The sequence below is a fragment of the Anomaloglossus baeobatrachus genome, chromosome 4 (assembly GCF_048569485.1).
Source record: "Anomaloglossus baeobatrachus isolate aAnoBae1 chromosome 4, aAnoBae1.hap1, whole genome shotgun sequence".
NCBI lineage: Eukaryota > Metazoa > Chordata > Amphibia > Anura > Aromobatidae > Anomaloglossus > Anomaloglossus baeobatrachus.
In genome coordinates, this window is record NC_134356.1 from 434552398 (window position 1) to 434577096 (window position 24699).

Here is a 24699-nt window from a genome sequence, read left to right on the forward strand (position 1 = left end):
GAAGATAATCAATAGAACAGTGTTTATTCCCTATGGAAGGATTTGAAAATAAAGAATATGGGGAACACTGGAACTCTAGGTATTATAAGCGTTTGCCTGCTCACGTGATGGGGGTCACTCACTTGGCTGCGTTTTCAAGGTAGCACAGGAACACAAACCTCTCAAAAAGTCCAAATGGTTTATTAAAAAAAAAACAAAAAAACAGCATAAACCGCTCCTCAAAACATAACAGAAATACAGACGGATTTCAGGTCCGTTAAACTCATGGTACTCCTGCACATTTCAGATACACAATCTGAGTGCAGCTCTCTCAGCCTCCACTCAGTCACTTCCAGTCTGTTAACACCATAGAGGTTTCTGTGCCTCTCTCACTGAGTCCAACAGCCCCGTTACCTCTCGCTGGCCGTTTTCCCAAGAACACGGATTTCAGGTCCGTCTTTGTTGTGGTCCGCCCGCTCAGGTTTGGATACTTCCCAGCATCCTGAGTGGGGCTCTCTCAGCGTCCACTCACTCACGTGTGAAGCCAACCCTCTGCTCCTTCAGATGGGTTCCTTCCAGAGGATTCAGACCTCTCTGAGATAAACAACCTCTTTTCCCTCAGAGGCTGCTCCTCGTGCAGTGCTTCTCATACACTGACTGCTCCACACACTCTCTCTCCATGTGCCAAACAAGCTAATTAAGACCTGTGTCAGACACACCCATAAGCAGGGGTATATGGATGGCCAGTCCCACCCATCCCTTAGCCATCCGTAATCCTGACCCATTTAAAACTATAGAAAATGTCTGTGGCACTACAAGTACCAGAAAGAACTCCCAGGATCACACCACTTCCGTGGTACATACCTGTCATTCACTCTTCATGTCGCTCTGCGCATGATCCGGAGTACCCGAGACTTCCAATTATGCGCACTAAACTGATGCGGGATGTAAGCTTCTCGGCTTCAGAGAGGTATAGTGCACATGATCGCAAGTGCTGAGGACTCCGAATCATGCGCAGAGCGCATCTATCCTTCGCCAGCTGCCATGAACAGTGAGGTATGTGCAGTGGCACTGCGCATTCATTAGAATGTTAGTACGCCCACAGAGGTGTGCTACCACGCTATGTGGGCCGACTAGCTAAAGGAAGAAACGCCCTCGGGACTAGTCCGTGCGCACATTAGCATATAATATACGATGTTTAGAAATACTTTTTCTAAACATCTGTTTATCTATGCTAGTGTATACAGGGACTGCTAGGCAGGAATCACTATTATGCACCCAGAACTGCTCGTGGTTCTGGGTGCATATTGCACCTGACAGGTTCCCTTTACACCTTTATCTCTCCCCCACCTCTGTCCATACAGCATATTATGATATACTACAGACTGCAGCCAGAGTGCAACCCGCAGGATCTCCTGGATACTTCATCCACCAGGCTAGGTATGCTTCCATATGAGCTCACTTATCAATTATACATTTCTAATAATAAGAATTATTTTATTATTCTATTATTTTGTAATTTATAACTACTCACTTATCTCTCCCCCTCCCAATAGCACTATGCTGCCCCTCCACAGCTCCATTAACAAATCCACAAATTCTCTTTTTGGGCACTGTCCGCTTACAAGCTTCTTCACCTTAAAAGGAAATTACCCTCTAAAATTCATTTTACACCTACACAATATACTCTCTATATAGGCAGCGTATTTACCTGTTCAGATTTGAAAATAACCTACTAGATATCATGGCTGATGCACTTCTGTTCTGTATAGATGGGGATGAGTTCTTGAATCTTGTCCTGTGGTGGGTCCAAGGATCTACAGTCCAACAACTGTTTAGTTTGTAAATTAGTAGAACAATGCTGGTATATCATAATCTGGAATTAATATGTAAGAAAGATGTAAGTCACGGTTTCCGCATTCTTCTATACATCTGCTGTGATCAAAATTGTTTTCATTTTTAATGGCTTGTATGTATATTTATTCCAGCAAACTACGTGAATCCTTTGATACCTTAAAACAACGTAAGTTTACTTTTTAAATTCTCAACTATTTAATTTCTTACATTCTTATAAGACTTGGAGGCTCTGCATTTTTATACTGTAGGATATTACTAGTAACTTATACATGTCTCTGGTCATATATGTAGAGATGAGCAAACCTTCAGTCTAGTATCTCAGGGACGTCAAAATTCAAGTGGTGAATATCGCGCTGTGCTCGTGTCTGAGTGATGCACATCAGCGAGCGATGTTTTGTTCACGGAAAAATTGAAAGAAAAAAGCACTGCCCATCCACCTCAGGAAATGTTTTGCTATGGACTAAAAGCAAAATACTTCTGGAGGTGGGTGGGCGGTACTTTTTTTTTGTTACATTTCTCCGTGAACAAAACATCTAAGAACGCAGAATATAAGTCAAATTTGAGCCAATCACACACTACCCACAGCACGCACAATGCTGCGCAGCACTCAGACATGAGCATAGCGCAACACTCACCATAGAGATTTTCACATCATTTTCCAAGCCTGAACACCAAGCCTCTAGGCTCACTCATCTCTAGTCATATGCCCATTAATTGTTCTGTCAGGTACCTGGTTGTCTTTAATGGTCAGAATATTATAGAACGCAGCTGTACTTCATCCAGTGAAAATAGCTTCAGGGTCAATTAAAAAATATTTGATCAGAATCTCAGTGATTGCAAAATTTAACATCCTATAGATGTCCTTTTTTGCCATTACTTCAAATCATTACTTGATTTTGTTCTAGAAATTGAGAATATTGGAAATGCCCATATTCAGCTTGCAACAACATTGAAAGAAGAGATTCGCAGCTTGGAAGATTTCAGAGAAAGGCAGAAGGAGCTGAGAAAAAAGGTAAATATTACTTAAAGTATGCCACTATCTTCAGATAGGAGAAAAAATACTTTGTATAAAAAAGTTAAAACAGGTATATTACTTCTAGAAATCACACATTAAAGTCACCGCAGGTAAAGTGAGCACACGTTATGACGTATTATTACATCGTAGTGCAGGTCGATGGATTGGGCTCAGGACCTGAGCCCGCTCCACACTGAGTTGTACAGCCAGGACCTCCCTCTAAACGCAGGGACCAGTGCTAGTTCTGATCACTGTTTTTACCCCCTTAAATGTTTCTGAAAAACTCTAACAATGGCATTCAAGTGTTACAATCATGGTGGGGCATCCATCAGCTTCCTGCAATTAAAATGCCACATGTACCCAAAATGCTTCCATTAAAAAGTTAGTTCATCACGCAGTAAAAGGCCTCACATAGCTCCACTTATGGAAGAATAAAAGTTATGGGTCTTAGAAAATAATGACCCAAACCAATATATTTTTTAAACTCAAATAATTTTTTGCAACACTAAATAAAAAAAATGAATAAGTAATTGCAGGGACTTAGACAATCATGTTATCAAGTCATTCTTACCGGAAATTGATTGCTTTATACAGAAAATTAGAAAAACAACGGTGGATTTTTGTTTTTAATCAGCATTTTACTGTATATTTTTTTTCCTATTTTGAAGTCCATTATATGGTAAAATGAATGGTGCCATTGTAAACTTCTCCTTGTAGAAAAAAAAACAAGCTCTTATACATGTCAATGTAAAGAAACAACTTATGACTCTGAAGAAGATGAGGAAAAATGAAACAGCAAAAACAAAAAAATTGTCCGTGTCCATAAGGGGGTTAATGTTTATAAGGATATATCTATATTCTCTGTAGCGTTTAATGTGACTCATTGTGACCATTTCTCTATTGTTCCACTGGAATTATATTTACCAGTCCGTTTCCACCTAACCTGTGGTTTTGTTCTTCTCTTTCCACTAACAATCATACATTAGGCACCTATGAAACGGATACATTACTTCTGTGCAGTATACCTTATATTCTATTCATTACTTCTTAACAGTTTTCTTTTTTTTTGCTGTTTTACATTAAAAGAGTCCTCAGCTTTGTACAATGCGTGTTTTTTTTTTTTAAAAAAAAGGGTCCCCTGAAAATATGCTAACATAGCGTCCAACTGCTGTTCCCCAATTATTGAGCAGGATATAGTAAATATATTTGATCATAGCGGGCCCTACAGGCAGGAAAAACAAGCGTCTTATGGTTCAAATAATGACCTACAAGGAGATACTTCCTGTAGACTGGCGTCTCCTGTATAAATGTTATGTGTGAGAACATGACTTGTAGTATGGAGGCTACATTATCAGTTTTTAATTAGTGAAGCGTTCATTTATACACATTGATTATGGCACTTGGTTTCTAATAATTGCACTGTATGATACTACTACTATCAGGGGCGGATTAAGAATAGCCAAGACCCCGGGCGGTTTACAAGGTGTGACACCCCCCAGCCCCATGTATCATGTGACATGTCACACAATCTATTTTGATAGATCATGTGATAGGTCACATGATTAACGCACAGGTGTGCATCTGCAGACAAAACAAGAAAGACTGCGGTGCATGTAGAGTACTGCGCAAATTTCTTTCCCTTTATGTACATCGTCATACATTACATAGCGCTATATATAATAGAGCAGGGGTGGAAAATACATTTTCCAGAGGGGATATGTGACTGTTGGGAAGAGCAGAATCTAAATGCTGAAATGAATTGTACTCAATATTAATATTACCATATTAATTATAATTATTTTATATTAATTGTAACACTTAATATTGAGCAGAATTGAGTATGCTGACCCCCCCATATACAGTATTACCCCTCACATAGACATATATAAACAGTATGAACCCACACGCACACCACCCCCTTTATACAGCATGAGCTCCTACATAGCCTCCTACATACTGTATGAGCCCCCACATAGCTCCCTATATACAACAAGAGCCCTCCATATAGCCTCTTATATACAGCATTACATTAGCCCCCACAGCTTTCTATGTACAGTATGAGCACCCAAATAGCCTCCTATATACATGAGCCCCCAAATAGCCTTTTATATACAAGAACAAAAGGGGGATCCAGCATCCACGTCCGAGGTATAAAAAATAAACTTTATTCACATTCCGTTAAAACAGGGGGGTGATAGAAATCACATCCAAGACATAAACATCCCCATGGGAAATAATGTGATACAGATGGTACACGTTTCGAGCTGCTCGCTCTTAGTCCCAATCCATATTGTTTCAGAGAACTAGTGGAGATTTAAAGAAGAAAGGGGAGGAGGAATAGAGGGGATATGACATCACACAAGTAAAAGAAAATAAAAAAGTGTCAGATACAGTCATATAAAAAAGTTTGGGCACCCCTATTAATGTTAACCTTTTTTCTTTATAACAATTTGGGTTTTTGCAACAGCTATTTCAGTTTCATATATCTAATAACTGAAGGACTGAGTAATATTTCTGGATTGAAATGAGGTTTATTGTACTAACAGAAAATGTGCAATCCGCATTTAAACAAAATTTGACCGGTGCAAAAGTATGGCCACCCTTATCAATTTATTGATTTGAACACTCCTAACTACTTTTTACTGACTTACTAAAGCACTGAATTGGTTTTGTAACCTCATTGAGCTTTGAACTTCATAGGCAAGTGTATCCAATCATGAGAAAAGGTATTTAAGGTGGCCACTTGCAAGTTGTTCTCCTATTTGAATCTCCTATGAAGAATGGCATCATGGGCTCCTCAAAACAACTTTCAAATGATCTGAAAACAAAGATTATTCAACATAGTTGTTCAGGGGAAGGATACAAAAAGTTGTCCCAGAGATTTAAAATGTCAGTTTCCACTGTGAGGAACATAGTAAGGAAATGGAAGAACACAGGTACAGTTCTTGTTAAGCCCAGAAGTGGCAGGCCAAGAAAAATATCAGAAAGGCAGAGAAGAAGAATGGTGAGAACAGTCAAGGACAATCCACAGACCACCTCCAAAGACCTGCAGCATCATCTTGCTGCAGATGGTGTCAATGTGCATCGGTCAACAATACAGCGCACATTGCACAAGGAGAAGCTGTATGGGAGAGTGATGCGAAAGAGGCCATTTCTGCAAGCACGCCACAAACAGAGTCACTTGAGGTATACAAAAGCACATTTTGACAAGCCAGTTACATTTTGGAAGAAGGTCCTGTGGACTGATGAAACAAAGATTGAGTTGTGTGATCATACAAAAAGGCGTTATGCATGGAGGCAAAAAAAAACCACGGCATCCCAAGAACAGCACATGCTACCCAAAATAAAATTTGGTGGAGGTGCCATCATGCTTTGAGGCTGTGTGGCCAATACCGGCACTGGGAATCTTGTTAAAGTTGAGGGTCGCATGGATTCAACTCAGTATCAGCAGATTCTTGACAATAATGTACAAGAATCAGTGTCGAAGTTGAAGTTACGCAGGGGATGGATATTTCAGCAAGACAATGATCCAAAACACCGCTCCAAATCTACTCAGGCATTCATGCAGAGGAACAATTACAATGTTCTGGAATGGCCATCCCAGTCCCCAGACCTGAATATCATTGAAAATCTGTGGGATGATTTGAAGCGTGCTGTCCATGCTCGGTGACCATCAAACTTAACTGAACTGGAATTGTTTTGTAAACAGGAATGGTCAAATATACCTTCATCCAGGATCCAGGAACTCATTAAAAGCTACAGGAAGCGACTAGAGGCTGTTATTTTTGCAAAAGGAGGATCTACAAAATATTAATGTCACTTTTATGTTGAGGTGCCCATACTTTTGCACCGGTCAAATTTTGTTTAAATGCAGATTGCACATTTTCTGTTAGTACAATAAACCTCATTTCAATCCAGAAATATTACTCAGCCAATCAGTTATTGGATATATGAAACTGAAATAGCTGTTGCAAAAACCCAAATTGTTATAAAGAAAAAAGATTAACATTAATAGGGGTGCCCAAACTTTTTCATATGACTGTATATTTGCAAGAAAATGTAATATATATATATATAGCAACAAATTTAGAAAACATGGTTCTCAGAGACAGCAATAAGGAAAATATATACACAGATCCAATGGCAATGAATCATATATATGCATGCACATATAAATGTATACTAATAAATAGAAAAAAAATAAATATATATAATATATATATACCCATATATGTCAAAAGACCGCAGGGTTAGAGAAAAATGATAATACAACAAAATAACAAAGAATATATAGGAAATTCAACAATAAATATAAATCGTGCACACATACAGTTAGGTCCAGAAATATTTGGACAGTGACACAATTTTCGCGAGTTGGGCTCTGCATGCCACCACATTGGATTTGAAATGAAACCTCTACAACTGAATTCAAGTGCAGATTGTAACGTTTAATTTGAAGGTTTGAACAAAAATATCTGATAGAAATTGTAGGAATTGTACACATTTCTTTACAAACACTCCACATTTTAGGAGGTCAAAAGTAATTGGACAAATAAACCAAACCCAAAAAAAAATTTTTATTTTCAATATTTTGTTGCAAATCCTTTGGAGGCAATCACTGCCTTAAGTCTGGAACCCATGGACATCACCAAACGCTGGGTTTCCTCCTTCTTAATGCGTAACTGTATATACAGTTAGGTCCAGAAATATTTGGACAGTGACACAAGTTTTGTTATTTTAGCTGTTTACAAAAACATGTTCAGAAATACAATTATATATATAATATGGGCTGAAAGTGCACACTCCCAGCTGCAATATGAGAGTTTTCACATCCAAATCGGAGAAAGGGTTTAGGAATCATAGCTCTGTAATGCATAGCCTCCTCTTTTTCAAGGGACCAAAAGTAATTGGACAAGAGACTCTAAGGGCTGCAATTAACTCTGAAGGCGTCTCCCTCGTTAACCTGTAATCAATGAAGTAGTTAAAAGGTCTGGGGTTGATTACAGGTGTGTGGTTTTGCATTTGGAAGCTGTTGCTGTGACCACACAACATGCAGTCTAAGGAACTCTCAATTGAGGTGAAGCAGAACATCCTTAGGCTGAAAAAAAGAAAAAATCCATCAGAGAGATAGCAGACATGCTTGGAGTAGCAAAATCAACAGTCGGGTACATTCTGAGAAAAAAGGAATTGACTGGTGAGCTTGGGAACTCAAAAAGGCCTGGGCGTCCACGGATGACAACAGTGGTGGATGATCGCCGCATACTTTCTTTGGTAAAGAAGAACCCGTTCACAACATCAACTGAAGTCCAGAACACTCTCAGTGAAGTAGGTGTATCTGTCTCTAAGTCAACAGTAAAGAGAAGACTCCATGAAAGTAAATACAAAGGGTTCACATCTAGATGCAAACCATTCATCAATTCCAAAAATAGACAGGTCAGAGTTAAATTTGCTGAAAAATACCTCATGAAGCCAGCTCAGTTCTGGAAAAGTATTCTATGGACAGATGAGACCAAGGTCAACCTGTACCAGAATGATGGGAAGAAAAAAGTTTGGAGAAGAAAGGGAACGGCACATATTCCAAGGCACACCACATCCTCTGTAAAACATGGTGGAGGCAACGTGATGGCATGGGCATGTATGGCTTTCAATGGCACTGGGTCACTTGTGTTTATTGATGACATAACAGCAGACAAGAGTAGCCGGATGAATTCTGAAGTGTACCGGGATATACTTTCAGCCCAGATTCAGCCAAATGCCGCAAAGTTGATTGGACGGCGCATCATAGTACAGATGGACAATGACCCCAAGCATACAGCCAAAGCTACCCAGGAGTTCATGAGTGCAAAAAAGTGGAACATTCTGCAATGGCCAAGTCAATCACCAGATCTTAACCCAATTGAGCATGCATTTCACTTGCTCAAATCCAGACTTAAGACGGAAAGACCCACAAACAAGCAAGACCTGAAGGCTGCGGCTGTAAAGGCCTGGCAACGCATTAAGAAGGAGGAAACCCAGCGTTTGGTGATGTCCATGGGTTCCAGACTTAAGGCAGTGATTGCCTCCAAAGGATTTGCAACAAAATATTGAAAATAAAAATATTTTGTTTGGGTTTGGTTTATTTGTCCAATTACTTTTGACCTCCTAAAATGTGGAGTGTTTGTAAAGAAATGTGTACAATTCCTACAATTTCTATCAGATATTTTTGTTCAAACCTTCAAATTAAACGTTACAATCTGCACTTGAATTCTGTTGTAGAGGTTTCATTTCAAATCCAATGTGGTGGCATGCAGAGCCCAACTCGCGAAAATTGTGTCACTGTCCAAATATTTCTGGACCTAACTGTATACATTAATAAACAAGGAATATGCAAGGAATATGCACCAGGTATGAATCTGAGTGATGCCATTCTTAACATTAAATTTAATAGACAAATAATATATTGATAGGTTTAATGTATATTTTTCAATTTATCTCTCAGATTCATACCCAGGGGTACCCTAGTTTCCATTAAAAAAATCCATTTCGCTTCCTTTTTGCGCATGATTTTTATAATATCACCACCTCTAGGTGGCAGCACAATTTTTTCAATGGCATTAACGCTACAGCTATCTACGTTGCCACGATGGATAGAAATAAAATGCTGTGAAGCACCCGAAGGACTCCTACTGCTCCTATTGCAGGCATCATATAGGTGCTCTGAGATTCTACGTCTCAAACTGTGACAAGTGCTGCCTATGTACTGGACATTGCATATGGTACATGTTATGAGGTAGATAACATGAGTTGTTCCACAGTTAATAAATGAGTTGATATTATATTCTCTCTTTGTGGTACTAGACAGGAACTTCTTTACATTAGGCATATATTTACATAGACCACATGCCCTCTGTCCACATCTATATGAGCCTGCAACAGACAGCCAGTTATGGGGATTAATTTTACCACGGCTGGTATGATCGCTTGGAGAAACAGTGAATGCGATAGTACTATTGCGTTTTGGAACAAATTTTACTCCCTTATCAAGAATATTTTTGATCGTGTCATCAGTGCTAAGGGTAGGGAGATATTTTCTCAGAATATTCACAATGGAGTAGAAGTCTGTGCTGAATTTCGTAGAAAAAACAATGGGTGACTGTTCACATGTGGGGCCAGGCGGTTTATTCTCCAAATATTGGTTTCTACTCTTGGAATCAGCACGAATCCTGGCTTCAGAAATAATCTTCTCAGAAAAGCCACGGCAGAGAAATCTCCACACTCTCGTTCATATAATTCCTCCGATGAACAGCATCTCCTCGCCCGGATAAATTCTCCCGTGGGGATACTGTTCACCACATGTCGGGGATGACAGCTATCAGCGTAAAGTAATGAATTTCCTGCCGTCGGTTTTCTGAACAGACTACACGCCACAGATTTGGACTCAATATTGGAGGAAAAAGTGACATCTAGGAAAGTAATACATTCTTTTTGATGTTCATGTGTGAACCGAAGGTTGTATGAATTATTGTTCATATAAGACATGAAATCATGGATATTATCCTCCTCCCCTTTTCCACTCTATAATCACATTGTCTATATAACGCAAAAATATCGCAGTGCTATGGAAAAAGGGGTTATCAGTAGTGAAAATGAAACCTTCCTCCCACCATGACAAAAAATGTTTGCCAGGGAGGGGGAGAACCTGGCGCCCATGGCACAGCCCTGTGTCTGGATATAGTAGCTATTCATGAAGGTGAAAAAAATGTTCTTTAATAAGAACCATGTTACATCCATGAAAAGGTTTTGGAGATCAGATGAATAGCCACTATATCTGGACATCTGATGTTTAAGGGCCAGGAGGGCCAATTCATGGTGTATGGATGTACTGTATATAAGCTAGCAATGTCACAAGTTAACCAGCTGAATTCTTTCTCCCATGTGAACTCCGAGAAAATACTTAAGATGTGTTTTGTATCCCGAACATAACTGGGTGAGATCTGTGCCAGAGAATGCAGTCGCATGTCTAACCATTCATATAGCCGCCCCGTCACAGAACCCACCCCCGATACAATAGGTCTGAACTCTGGAGGGAAGCGATTCTTATGCGTTTTCGGTAATGCATGAAACAAAGGCGTTGCAGAGGAAGACGGATTTAAATATTCACTATGTTTAATCGAAATAACGCCAAATACACACCTTCCTCCAGAATTTCAGAAAGACCAGTTTTAACTCTCTAGGGATTTTTCTCTAAATGGAATCTTCCCTGAGCATTTTGTTAAGTTCTAATTCATATAGTCCGACATCCAATATGACGACAGAGCTGCCTTTGTCAGACTGTTTGATGATGATATTATTATTATCTCGAAGTTGGGAAAGTGCAGTCTGCTCACATAGGTTTAAATTATGTTTAATATTTTTGTTAGTTTTCCATAATTTAATTAGTTCAGACTCTACGATGTTCTGGCAGTCTTCCATGTTAGCAGTCTTAGACTGGGTTGGATAATAGTCCGGGTTAGGGACCCGATTAGAAAACTGCTTGTCACAAGAAATCGAAGGTTCCATGTCCAGATCTGAAAGATCGCGTAAGATGGTCAAGGATATCTGTTCTGGAAATGAAGTAGGAATAAATTCCTGTGGTTTTGCAATCACATCAGAATATGAGGGATTAGTGTCGGTATTGAAAAAGTGTCTTTTAATAGTCAGACGTCTAATAAATTTGTTGACATCCATGAGTGTTTCAAAGACACTAAATCTCGTAGTGGGAACAAAGTAAAGACCTCTGCATAAAACACTTATTTGATGGTCACTAAGAATAGTGGCTGACATATTTCTCAAATTCTTGGAGTTTCCTGGCCTGGCTGGTCTTTTTCCGTGTACCTGTCCCTCATTGGAGTCTTCATTAACCTGGGTGAGCTGATTTTTCTTCCCTTTTGCTACCTTTTATATACAGTATCAGCCCCCACATAGCCTCCTATATACAGCAAGAGCCTCTACATAGCCCCCTATATATAGTATGTGTCCACACACAGCCTCCTATATACTGTATGAGCCCCCACATAGCCTAGTACATACAGCAATCTCCCCCACATAGCCTCTTATATACAGCAATAGCCTTCTATATACAGCATGAGCCCCGACATAGCTATCTATATACAGTATGTGCTCACACACAGCCTCCTATATACAGTATGAGTCCCCACATAGATTCCTATATACAGCATGAGGCACCACATAGCTCCTATATACAGTATGATCCCCAAACATCCAATACATGTATCTAAAAACAAAACACATACAGTATTCCCCTCGCTTCCGTTCCTCTGGGGCTCCACTTCTTGATGCCTCCGCTACAGCTACTATATGCTGCCATTCTATAGTGCAACCAGTGTAGCTTCAGAAAAACGCTCTACCCAGAGATCTATGCCGGGGGAATGGGACGGAGGTGAGTATGAGTTGTCACACAAATCATTATTATGAGGCCAGATTGCCCGCATTATAATCTGCCTATGATTACTGCTATTACCAAGAGATGTATGTAAATCTCTAAAACCAGTTCTAAATGTAGAACTGGTGTGGAGGAAGTTTGAACTAGATGGACCTAGGTCTTTTTTCAACCTAAGTAACTATGTAACTATGTATTCTTTTGCTAACAATTTCACAATGTTTCCTCACACAGTATGAAAATGCTATGGAGCGACTCCAGAAGAATAAAGTGACTCTGTACAAGAAGACAGTGGATGTACGTTCTCTTATGGAGGGTTTCAAGGGCAGATTTGCCATGGAAATAGTGTGGATTTTCCATGTGGATTTGCACAGCTCAGTTGTTACTATAACTTTGATAGACTTTCCCCTGCTTTTTCTCTTTTTGGCTTTAATGCATAACAGGAGACACCTAATTTACATATCAATAATACCTCTACTTAGCAGTATATTAGGCTGAGTTCACATATACAGTAATCATCCCTTAGAATGGATCCAGCAGCAAGACACAACTTTGTTGTCCATTATTCAATTATTCCAAATATAGTGGTTACATTGAATAGAAAATATTTCCAAAAAGATGTGATATATGAGTGATAAGCTGCTTAACAATTATTTTATGTACTTTGCAAATGTATTTTCATTTTTACTATCTCATTTCCTATTTAGTCAAAGAAAAGTTATGAGCAAAAGTGTAAAGAAGCAGAGGAAGCTCAACTCAGCTTTGAGCGCGTGACTATAGCCGGAAACGCTAAGCAAGTAGAGAAGGTAAAGAACACCGGACTTAGTCACTTATCGGTCACACTGCTCTATGGAGTATTAAGTAGGCAGAACAAAACAAGATTCCATTTAAAGGGACTCTGTCAGCATAGAATGACTGTTCAAATCAAGCACAGGTGCTTCTGCATCACGGCGGGGATAATCATCTATACACACCTTCCCACCTGCATATTTCCATCTATCTTATCTCTTCTCTGTTCTACGAAGCCAGAGCTGTCAATCAAAAAAGGGGGAAGGGGGCAGATAGAGGGAAAACAAGCGCGAGTGCCTGTGCTTGAACAGTCATTCTGTACTGACAGAGTCCCTTTAAATGTGTAAATACATTTAGGCTACATTCACACAACAGTATTTTGGTCAGTATTTGTGAGCCAAAACTAGGAGTGGTTGAAAAATGCAGAAGTGGTGACCTGTTTGTATTATTTTATTATACTTTTCCTGATTATGGCTTGTAAATGCTGATGTAAAATACTTACCAAAAAACTGCTGTGTGAACGTGGCCTTATATAGAGGTAGTGAGCCTTGTTATATTTACAGGCCTATGTATAAAACGTTTGTTTGATGGATTTTTATATTGACTTTTGAAATACTTTTATATTATTTGTACATTTCATCTATGGTAAACCTAAAGCGGGCGTCACACAAGACAAGCTATCGCGCGATGCATCGTCTGGGTCACAGTTTTTGTGACGCACATCCGCCATCGCTTGCGACGTTGTTTCGTGTGACACCTCCGAGCGACGCTGAATCGCTCACAAATCGTGAGTCGTGTACTCGTCGCTTATTTTTAAAAAATTGTTTATTTTTAATGGGGCCGGTTGTTCATTGTACCTGGGGCAGCACACATTGCTCCATGTGACACCCCGGGAACGATGTACACATCGTTACCTGCGTCCCGCAGCTCCCGCCGGCAATGCGGAAGGAAGGAGGTGGGCGGGATATTTACGTCCCACTCATCTCCGCCCCTCCGCATCTATTGGCCGGCCGCTGTGTGACGTCACTGTGATGCCGAACGTCCCTCCCCCTTCAGTAAGTGGATGTTTGCCGCCCACAGTAAGGTCGCTCAGCAGGTAAGTACGTGTAACGGGGGTTTAACGACTTTGTGCGCCACGGGCAACTAATTGCCCGTGACGCACAAACGACGGGGGCGGGTACAATCGCTCGTGCAATCGCACGATAGATCGTACCGTGTGAAGCCCGCATAAGGTAATGAGCACACAAGATCTTTTTAAAGGGGGATACGCTACATAACCTGCTTCAAAACGTGATAAACACAATTGAGAATGAACATTTGTATTATTATTAATTATTATTAATAATAATAATAATAATAATAATAAAATATTGTCTGGGACTTAAAGAGGTATTCCCATCTCCAAGATCCTATCCCAATATGTAGTAGGTGTAATAACAATAATATTAGCAAATACCTTTAATTAGAAATGTAGTATAGTTCTGCTGAAATAGCCATGTCTCTTACTTCATGTGCAGGCATTGCTGCTATAAGATAATATACAAACAAGCACATTAACAAAATTATATACAAAAATTATTAATTAAATAATAAGTATACACCTTAATCCGAAATGTATGTTTGCCATTAACCCTTTATCTAGTGTGATCTATGCACTCATGGAGTCCCTCAGGTACGAGAGAGGTCAGCTTAAAAATCCCAAAACTTTCCCTATTGTTACATTTATCTGATATTTGGCTCGAGTATATTGAGCTCTGATTCAGCCAAATTTTTACTGTGCATTTAGGTAAAATGCCTCAGTAGGCTATGATTCATGAGCCCATTAGAAATATTGGACCTATGCTTATTCTTACATGAAATGTCATAGTGGTGCATCCCACATATTGCAATTTGCACAAACGCTGCAATAAATAGACGACATAAGACAAACTGTTGAAATTTAAAAAACTTTTAAAAATGAGAAATGACACAGGGAAAACGAATTGAACACACTTACTGAAATTTATTTAATACTTCGTACAAAAGCGTTTGTTGGTGCTGGAGCTTCAAGATGCCTCCTGTATGGAAAACCTAGTCTCATGCATTGCTCAGGTGTGATTTTGGTCCATTCTTCCACACAAACACTTTCTGAAGGTTCCATCAGCTCCTCCTATGAACTTTGAGCTTTTAGTTCCTTACATCATTTTGTTATTTGATTCAGGTCAGGTAAATTTCTTTCTCTGAAACCAATTGAGAGTTTTCAAGGCTGTGTTTGGGATCATTGTCTTGCTGAAGTGTCTACCCTCAGTTCATCTTCATCATCCTGGTAGATGGCAGCAGATTTTTATCAAGGATGTCTTGGTACATTTGTCCATTCATCCTTCTTTCAATTAAATGAAGTTTCCCAGTGCTGTATGCTGAAAAACAGCTGCACCTCCAAACTTCACTCTTGGTATGGTGTTTGGAGTGATATGAGTGCCTTTTGCCCTCCAAATATGGTGTGTATTATGGCATCCAAAGAGTTCAATTTTGGTTTCATCTGACCAGACTATATTCTACCAGTATTTCACAGGCTTGTCTAAATGTTGTGAGCAAACTTTAAATGCTCTTGAACATGCTTTTTGTTTAGCAATGGAGTCTTGTGTAGTGAGCATTCATGCAGGCCATGGGTTTCAGGGTATTACTTATTGTTTTCTGTGGAACAATCGTACCTGCTGATTTCAGGTCTTTCTGTAGCTCTCCACTGGTGGTTCTTGGTTCATGGACAACTCTTCTGATAATTCTTTTCACCCCCTGTCGATAACCTTGTGGGGAGCACCTGGCCATGGCCGGTTAATGGTGAAATTATGTTATTTCCACTTCCGGATTATGGCCCCAACAGTACTCACTGGAACCTTCAGTAGTCTGTTTTTCAGCAGTAAGGTGAAGGTCTTGAGACAACTCACTGGTTTTACGCATCAAGAGATGTTTCTTGCGTGGCACCTTGGTAATGAGACACCTTTTTATAAGCCATCAGTTGAAACAGTTGATATTATTTTTCACTCTAATTACTGATAGATTTCAGCTGGTGTCATGATTTTCCATATCTTTCTGCACCTCTCTTTCTTCATGTGTTCAATATTTTTTCCCTATGTAATTTCTGATTATTACACATAACTTAATTTATGGACATCTATATCTTGATTTCTTTGCCTGCGTGGATTGGATGGTTTGCTACAAATATCTGGTGAGAAATACATATCAATAGCACCGTTAGGCCGGTGTCACACTTGCGACTGTAAAATCAGTCCGATTCTCATGCTAGAAAGTAGCATGAGCTCTGTCCGAGTGTTGATCCATGTGCAATGCAACTGCAATGTGATTCTGTGATTTTTCTCTAGATTGTAGTCCATATGCAATCCGTGTGTGATCCGTATGTGATCCGTTTTTATTCTCAGCAGCTATGTCATCTGCCATTCAGCTCTGCTACATGCCCGCTGACAGCAGACACAGACAGAGCTGCGCGATGATAATGAACTCGGATGAACTTTACCCGACTTCATTGTCATCCCGCAGCTCTGTCTGTGTGTCGCGGCCTGATTTTCGGTCACTGGTGAAGGTCTCACCGGTGACCGCAAATCACCTGAGTGACTGAAGTGATCTGCGCGATCAGCAGTGCTGTCACTGAGGTTACCCGCGGCCACAGCTGAAGTCCCCCACCTGAGATCTGTGACGGGTAACCTGAGTGACGTCATCGCTGATAGCGCAACTCACTTCAGTTGCTGCGGGGAGCTCACAGAGAGCGGTCGTGGTCTGTGGCCACTCTCTCTCAGCTTCCGATGTAGCAGACTGAAAGCGTTGTGGGATGTGGATTACGTCAGACCTGGAGGGGTATTTGGGAATTTTAATAAAGTGGTGAAAGAGGGTGGTATTTTTTTTGTCTTTTATTCCACATAAACGATTTTTTTGTGTATGTGTTTATTTTCTTTAACTTACAGGTTAATCATGGAAGGTATCTCGGAGAGATGCCTGCCATGATTAACCTTAGGACTGGGTCCAGCCATAGCTCCCTGGTACTTAAGGACCTATGACGTACTCAGTATGTTATGGCGAGTTTCTGACCCGGCGCCTCGGTGGCTGCGATCGCTTTACAAATATCTTAGATTCAGGGAGGAGGGGCCCTCTGCCTGACCTCAGGAGGGGTGGTGTCTCCTCCCCGAACCTAAGGAGGCTGTGATTGGCTGACGAACGCCGTTCAGCCAATCACAATCACTGTAATGTTTCAGTGATTGAAAATGGCTGAAACATTGAAATCCAGCCATGATCAGTGCAGCTATAGCACTGATCATTGGCTGGAGCTGGGTTACCTCAGTTTCACCCACCCCCAGCTTTGATTGGAGAGACCGGCCTTGTGACCGATCGCTCCAATCACTGTGGATCTGGGGCCGGTGACCGCTCCCCTCACCTTCACTCCATCCGTGGAAGCCGAGGAGAGTGATCGGTAAGTTACAGACACTGTCTCCTTTCAGCCACCGCCATTGCCCCAGCCCCCACCCTTCAGCCGATGGCTGCAGCAGTCACTGCCCCCGATCCACCGCCACTGAACCCATCTGCTGCCTCCCCTCCACCTGCCACCACTCTCCCCTATCAGCTGCTGCCCCCCTCCCTCATCTGCTGCCCGCTCTCCCACCTCCGCTTCCCCCACCTGCTGTGATCCTCCCCACCTGCTGTGATCCCCCCCACCTGCTGTTATCTCTCTCTCTCTAGCATTCTGTCTATCTCCTATCTATCTGTAGCACCCACGTAGCAGGGGTTAAATGTTACTCGTTGCCGGGCTTGTAATGTCGGGTCAGGAATGTCACAGGTGGCCCTGCCCAGCTTCGTGGCCCCAAGGTGTACAATAAAAGGGGATTTGGATGATGGTGGGGGAATGATGAGAATGATAGTCTTGTGATGCCACCTGTGGTACGTGGCAAGGGATTAGCCGCCGCTGCTGTCCTCCGGGGCGGATGGTGTTGCAGCAAGCATGGTTCTGCTGAATCAGCTGCTGTGGTTCCAGCCGTGCTGGGCCCCAGCCGATCCCGGATCTGTTGGAGGTTAGAACCGGTATGGTGGTTGATGGGCCCTTCCTTCTTGCGCCTTTAAAGATGGATCCCCATGACCTGAAGCTGCTTGGAGACCCTGGTTCATGTAGTGTTAGCTCCTACCCCGTGTGTTTGTGACTGGCCGCTGTGGGGCTTGACTGTAATCATGACTCCGGGCCCTATGTGGCACTGTGTTCCGGGATCTCATGGTTAAAAAAAAGGACATATATATATATATATATATGTGAGAATCGGGTTTTAGCCGCGCTAAGAAACCACTGTTGCCAGGATGTAGTTTATATTGAAAAACTCTTTCTTTATTACAGCATCCAACGCGTTTCAGAGACATAAGCCGTCTCCTTCTTCAGGGAAAAAGAGAGGTATTCTCTTTTTCCCTGAAGAAGGAGACGGCTTATGTCTCTGAAACGCGTTGGATGCTGTAATAAAGAAAGAGTTTTTCAATATAAACTACATCCTGGCAACAGTGGTTTCTTAGCGCGGCTAAAACCCGATTCTCACATATATATATATATATATGTCCTTTTTTTCACTAAGTCTTCACGGGGCTGCTGCTGGAACCACGCGGACACTCATATGCTTTACAAGGGGTTGTGACTGGCACAACCGCTCCAGGTGAGTGTATCTTTCTACATCCTTACACGGTTAATACCGGGTAAAACCCTATTTGCGCCTTTTCTCCCCCCTTTCAGCGGGATCTCATGGTTGTCAGAGGGACATGCAATCCCCCTGTCCTGCAGATTCTGGTGATACAACGTGAAGTCTGTTTCACCGTAAGGCTCTGCACCCTGAACTACAGCGATCCCGATCCTGTTCTCTCCTGCTGGAGAACACTCTAACTGTTGTGTAAGCTCCTAACTCCCCCTGGTGGCTGCTCCTCCCCCGGTTTCCTGTCACTAGTGGGTGGCTGCCCCCCATGTTTGGTGACTACCTTAAGACCCGACCCTAGTCCGGTCCCCAATGGGGATGGCAACGTGGTTGTATATATGAGTTTGTGTTGTGGAACTGGTACCGACCTTGTCTGGATCCAGGATGAGTACTGCACCTTAAGTGAGGTGCAGTACCCTGTGGTGACTGAAGCCACAGGGGCGCCACATATCCATCTATCTATCTATGATTCTATCTATCTATCTATCTATCTATCTAGCCATCTATCTATGATTCTCTCTGTCTATCTGCTGAAAGAGCCTTAAAGTGAATCTGTCAGCAGGTTTTTGCTCCCCCATCTGAGAGCAGCATAATGTAGAGACAGATACCTTGATTCCAGCGATGTGTCACTTACTGGGGTGTTTGCTTTCATTGTCATAAAATCAATGTTTTCTCTGCTGCAGATCTAGGAATTATACAGAGCTCATGAATATGCTGAACTACCTGCAGCATGACAAGTAGCCCTGTAATGATAATCTCCTGCTGATTAACCAGTGATGTTATCAAAACTACACTAAGCAGCCCAATAAGTGACAATCGCTGGAATCAGGATCTCTTCCCCTATGTGATGCTGCGCTCAGATTAGGTGTTAAAAACCTGGTGACATATTCCCTTTTGAAGGGGTTATTAGGTCTAAATCCAGTCAGCATTATCACAATTTGGTTTCAATTAGTTTAAAAACTGTATGTGACACATTCCCTTAACCCCTTCACGACCCATGACGGCTCTATCCGTCATGGATCGTGTGAGGTTAATCCCCGCCCCCTGCCGTGGGCAGGTCGCGGCGATCTGCGCACATATCAGCTGTTTTCAACAGCTGACATGTGTCCCTGCATGTTCTGAGTGGAATTGCTTCCACACGGAACATTTAACCCCTTACATCTCGCTGCCAAAGTCTGGCAGCGAGATGTATATGCGCGCGGCCATGATTTTCACTTATCGCCGCCCCCACCGGAAGTCACATGTGTGATCACGTGACTTTCGGTGGTTGCCATGGTAGCACAGGGTCATGTGATGACGCCTGTAGCTATCATGAGTCACTTTCTGTTTCACTCGGCCCTGAGCCGAGTGAATCAGGAAGTGATCATATCTGCTGTTTACAGCTGTCTAGCTGTGATCAGCAGATAGGGCAGAGCGATCGCATTGCTGATCGCTATAGCCCCCTAGGGGGACTAGAAAAATTAAAAAAAAAGTTTTAAAAAATAAAAAAAAACTAAAAGTTCAAATCACCCCCCTTTCACCCCATTGAAAATTAAAGGGTTAAAAAAAATAAAATATACACATATTTGGTATCGCCGCGTTCAGAAATGCCCGATCTATCAAAATATAAAATCAATTAATCTGATTGGTAAACGGCGTAGCGGCAAAAAATTTCCAAACGCCAAAATTATGAAAGAAAAAAAGAGAGAAGAGGGCGCTCCTGTGTGTAAGAGTAAACTTTATGTGGTGAATAATGAAACAATTCCACTCACCTATGAGTGTTGTACTACAGGTACAACACTGTCTGTTAGCACTGACAGAGAGATCCAGGTTACCCCTTGGCTGGCCGACACAGATCCTGCTGAGGATGATCACACAGCAGCCTTAGATTTCACTGCTGCTGGTGCTCAGAGCTCCTGCAATCCTCCTGTTTGGGTCAGCGTCTCACTCCTGGATCAGATAAGAGGAATTCCGTCCCACAGAGCCAGGCTAATCTGATGTTTAAGTCAATGTAATTAGATCTCCTAAAGGCCCAGTCACACTAAACAACTTACCAGCGATCCCAACAACGATCCAACCTGATAGGGATCGCTGGTAAGTTGCTAGGAGGTTGCTGGTGAGATGTCACACTGCGACGCTCCAGCGATCCCACCAGCAACCTGACCTGGCAGGGATCGCTGGAGCGTGGCTACACGAGTTGCTGGTGAGCTCACCAGCAACCAGTGTCCCAGCCCCCAGCCAGCAGCGCCGCATGGAAGATGCTGCGCTTGGTAACTAAGGTAAATATCGGGTAACCAACCCGATATTTACCTTGGTTACCAGCGCACGCAGCTACACGTGCAGAGAGCAGGGAGCAGCGCACACCGCTTAGCACTGGCTCCCTGCTCTCCTAGTTACAGTACACATCGGGTTAATTACCCGATGTATACTGCAGCTAAATGTGCACAGAGCAGGGAGCAGCGCACAATGCTTAGCGCTGGCTCCCTGCTCTCCTAGCTACAGCACACATCGGGTTAATTAACCCGATGTGTCCTGCAGCTACATGTGCACAGAGCAGGAGCCGGCACTGACAGTGAGAGCGGCGGAGGCTGGTAACAAAGGTAAATATCGGGTAACCAAGGACAGGGCTTCCTGGTTACCCGATGTTTACTGTGGTTACCAGCCTCCGCAGAAGCCGGCTCCTGCTGCCTGCACATTTAGTTGTTGCTGTCTCGCTGTCACACGCAGCGATGTGTGCTTCACAGCGGGACAGCAACAACTAAAAAATGGCCCATGACATTCAGCAACAACCAACGACCTCACAGCAGGGGCCAGGTTGTTGCTGGATGTCACACTAAGCAACATCACTAGCAACATCGCTGTTACGTCACAAAAGTTGTTAGTTAACAGCGATGTTGCTAGCGATGTTGCTTAGTGTGACGGGGCCTTAAGGCTGGAGCTGCGGCACCCCGTGGACTCCCAAAGGAGAGATAAGGTATTCAAAGAAGAAGAAAAAAAACAAAAACCACGGTGTAAAGGGCGCTGCTCACAAAGGAGATAGGAGATAAATAGTGAAGATTTATTTGAGCTACAACGCGTTTCAGGGATACAATAAAACAATAATAATCTCCCCCTTCCTCAGGTAGCATCTACCAGAGGAAGGGGGAGATTATTATTGTTTTTTGGTCACCGCAAGTTTTAAGCAAAATGCAATAACAGGCGATCAAAATGTAGCATCTGCGCAAAAATTGTACCATTAAAAATGTCAGCTAGAGACGCAAAAAGTAAGCTGTCACTGAGCCATAGATCCCAAAAAATGAGAACGCTACGGGTTTCGGAAAATGGCGCAAAATGGCCGCCACTTTTATTGGACAAGGATGTGAATTTTTTTAACTTTTTAGATACAAGTAAACCTATACATGATTGGTGTCTACAAACTCGCACCGACCTCAGGCATCACGCCCACACATCAGTTTTACCATAAAGTGAACACGGTGAATAAAACATCCCAAAAACTATTGTGCGATCACACTTTTTTTTGCAGTTTTTCCACACTTGGAATTTTTTGCTGTTTTCCAGTACACTATATGGTAAAACTTATGGTTTAATTTAAAAGTACAACTCGTCCCACAAAAAACAAGCCCTCATATGGCAAGATTGACAGAAAAATAAAAAAGTTACGGCTCTCGGAAGAAGGGGAGCAAAAAACAAAAACGCTAAAACGGAAAGCGCCCGGGGGCTGAAGGGGTTAAAGAAGAAAAAAAAATATAAATATACCAAAAATAAATATATGCCAAAGAAGTTAGATTTACAAAAAAAAAAGTTAGAGTAGGACCCTGCCCAAAGAGTTTACCTTGTGGTGGCAGGCTTAAAAAAATATTTTGGCCAAAACAAATTCTGATGGCTGCGTGTGTGATACGGTGTTCAATGTGAAGGGTTAATGTGTGATTGGTGAGGTTGTAGTGCAGAAGTGAAGTTTTTCCAAGAGTGGCAGTGGGACTGTGGAAGATTCGCGGAGTGGAGGCGGAGCTGGGGTGGAGGCGGAGCTGGTGTGGAGCCTCAAGGGGGCCCCAAACGTTTGCCAGTATGGGGCCCTGAAATTCCTAGTGGCAGCCCTGTGTGTGTGTCTGTATAATTAATATATATATATATATATATATATATAATTTATTTATTTTTATAAACAGCAGCAGCTTCCTAGAGACAGTCAAGTGAGGCAGTGAAGCAGGATCTTATTCACACCAACAGTCTTTTATTCACACCACACAAGTGTTACAGACCTGGAACGCACCAATGTCCCAATCGCCTCTTACAATGCTGTAGGAATCTCGAGTGCAGGGGTCCGCATACAATGTCCAGGTCCCTCAGTACTGGTCTGTGTTACTCCACACAGCACCTGGATCCCATCTGAGACACCCTGCTGTGCACTGCAGGATTACATACAATTCCCTAGACATGAGCCTTTTGCTAGACCTAGACTGGAGGGAGAGTTCCATCCCACTGCCAAAAGCTACAGATTTCTCCACATTTTTACTTGAAATAATAATTTTCTCCTTCAAACTTTAATTTCGTCAAAGAATACTCCCTTTACAGCCATTAGAGCTTTACAGATCTTTGGCATTCTAGCTGTTAATTTGCTGAGGTAATTTGGAGATATTTCACCCCATGCTTCCAGAAGCCCCTCCCACAAGTTGGATTGGCTAGATGGACACTTTTTGCGTACCATACGGTCAAGCTGCTCCCACAACAGCTCAATAGGGTTGAGATCTGGTGGCTGGGCTGGCCACTCCATTACAGATAGAATACCAGCTGCCTGCTTCATCCCTAAATAGTTCATGCATAATTTGGAGGTGTGCTTAGGGTCATTGTCCTGTTGTAGGATGAAATTGGCTCTAATTAAGCACTGTCCACAGTGTATGGCATGACTTTGCAGAATGGAGTGATAGCTTTCCTTATTCGAGATCCCTTTTCCATTGTACAAATCTCACTCTTTACCAGCACCAAAGCAACCCCAGACCATCACATTACCTCCACCATGCTTGACAGATGGCGTCAGGCACTCTTCCTGAATTTTTTCAGTAGTTCTGCGTCTCACAAAAGTTCTTCTGTGTGCAATGGAAAGTTTGGTCATTGTTTAGATCTGATCCTGGGTTAACTCGACCATAATACGATAAAGATATTACCCATCGTGCCATACTGCTGTGCCCCCCCCCTCGCCCCTTCATATTCCCTTGCACTGATTAATTCCCTCTATCGCTGACCTCTCGTTACACCCCCTTCCCTTTTCTATCTATTCCCCCATCTTTTCTATCTGTTTAATTTGATTATGGTTATGCATAGTATTCATCGTTATTAGAGTGTAATTGCTTATAATTAGACGCACTGAGTTGCTCTTTGTTGTTTTATAATGAAAAAGACTTGTACTGGCATTTAGATTGATATTTGCAAATACACTCTGTTATAAGCTTTGTATAACAATAAAAAGATTGTTGAAAAGAAAAAAGAAAAAGTTCTTCTGTGTGATCTAAACACCTGAATCTTCGATTCGTCTGTCCATAACACTTTTTTCCAATATTTCTCTGTCCAATGTCTGTGTTCTTTTGCCCATATTAATCTTTTCCCTTTCATGAGCCAGTCTCAGATATGGCTTTTTCTTTGCCACTCTGCTCTGAGGCCACCATCCTGGAGTCACCTCTTCACTATAGATGTTCACACATGCGTTTTGCAGGTACTATTTAAAGAAGCTACTAGTTGAGGACCTGTGAGGCATCGATTTCTCAAACTAGAGACTCTAATGTACTTGTCTTGTTGCTCAGTTGTGCAGCGGGGCCTCCTACTTCTCTTTCTACTCTGGTTAGAGCCTGTTTGTGCTCTCCTCTGAAGGGAGTAGTACACACCGTTGTAGAAAATCTTCAGTTTCTTGGCAATTTCTTGCATGGAATATCCTTCATTTCTAAGAACAAGAATAGACTGTC

At 42.0% G+C, this 24699-nt stretch overlaps 1 protein-coding gene and 1 long non-coding RNA gene across 3 annotated transcripts in view; one reads left to right on the forward strand and one right to left on the reverse strand.

Annotated features, from left to right (window-relative positions):
* The window catches only part of PSTPIP1 (proline-serine-threonine phosphatase interacting protein 1), a 193645-nt gene that overhangs the window by 115959 nt on the left and 52987 nt on the right, over positions 1–24699 (forward strand). Inside the window, exons 4-7 of the mRNA XM_075345475.1 lie at positions 1968–2002; positions 2742–2848; positions 12504–12566; positions 12977–13075. Of these exons, the coding sequence (XP_075201590.1) occupies positions 1968–2002; positions 2742–2848; positions 12504–12566; positions 12977–13075 (304 nt within the window). The remainder of the gene's footprint in view (positions 1–1967; positions 2003–2741; positions 2849–12503; positions 12567–12976; positions 13076–24699) is intronic.
* The window catches only part of LOC142303774 (uncharacterized), a 116530-nt gene that overhangs the window by 42051 nt on the left and 49780 nt on the right, over positions 1–24699 (reverse strand). For both annotated transcript variants that reach the window (XR_012753051.1, XR_012753050.1), the window contains exon 2: positions 1691–1855. This is a non-coding gene — a long non-coding RNA (uncharacterized LOC142303774). The remainder of the gene's footprint in view (positions 1–1690; positions 1856–24699) is intronic.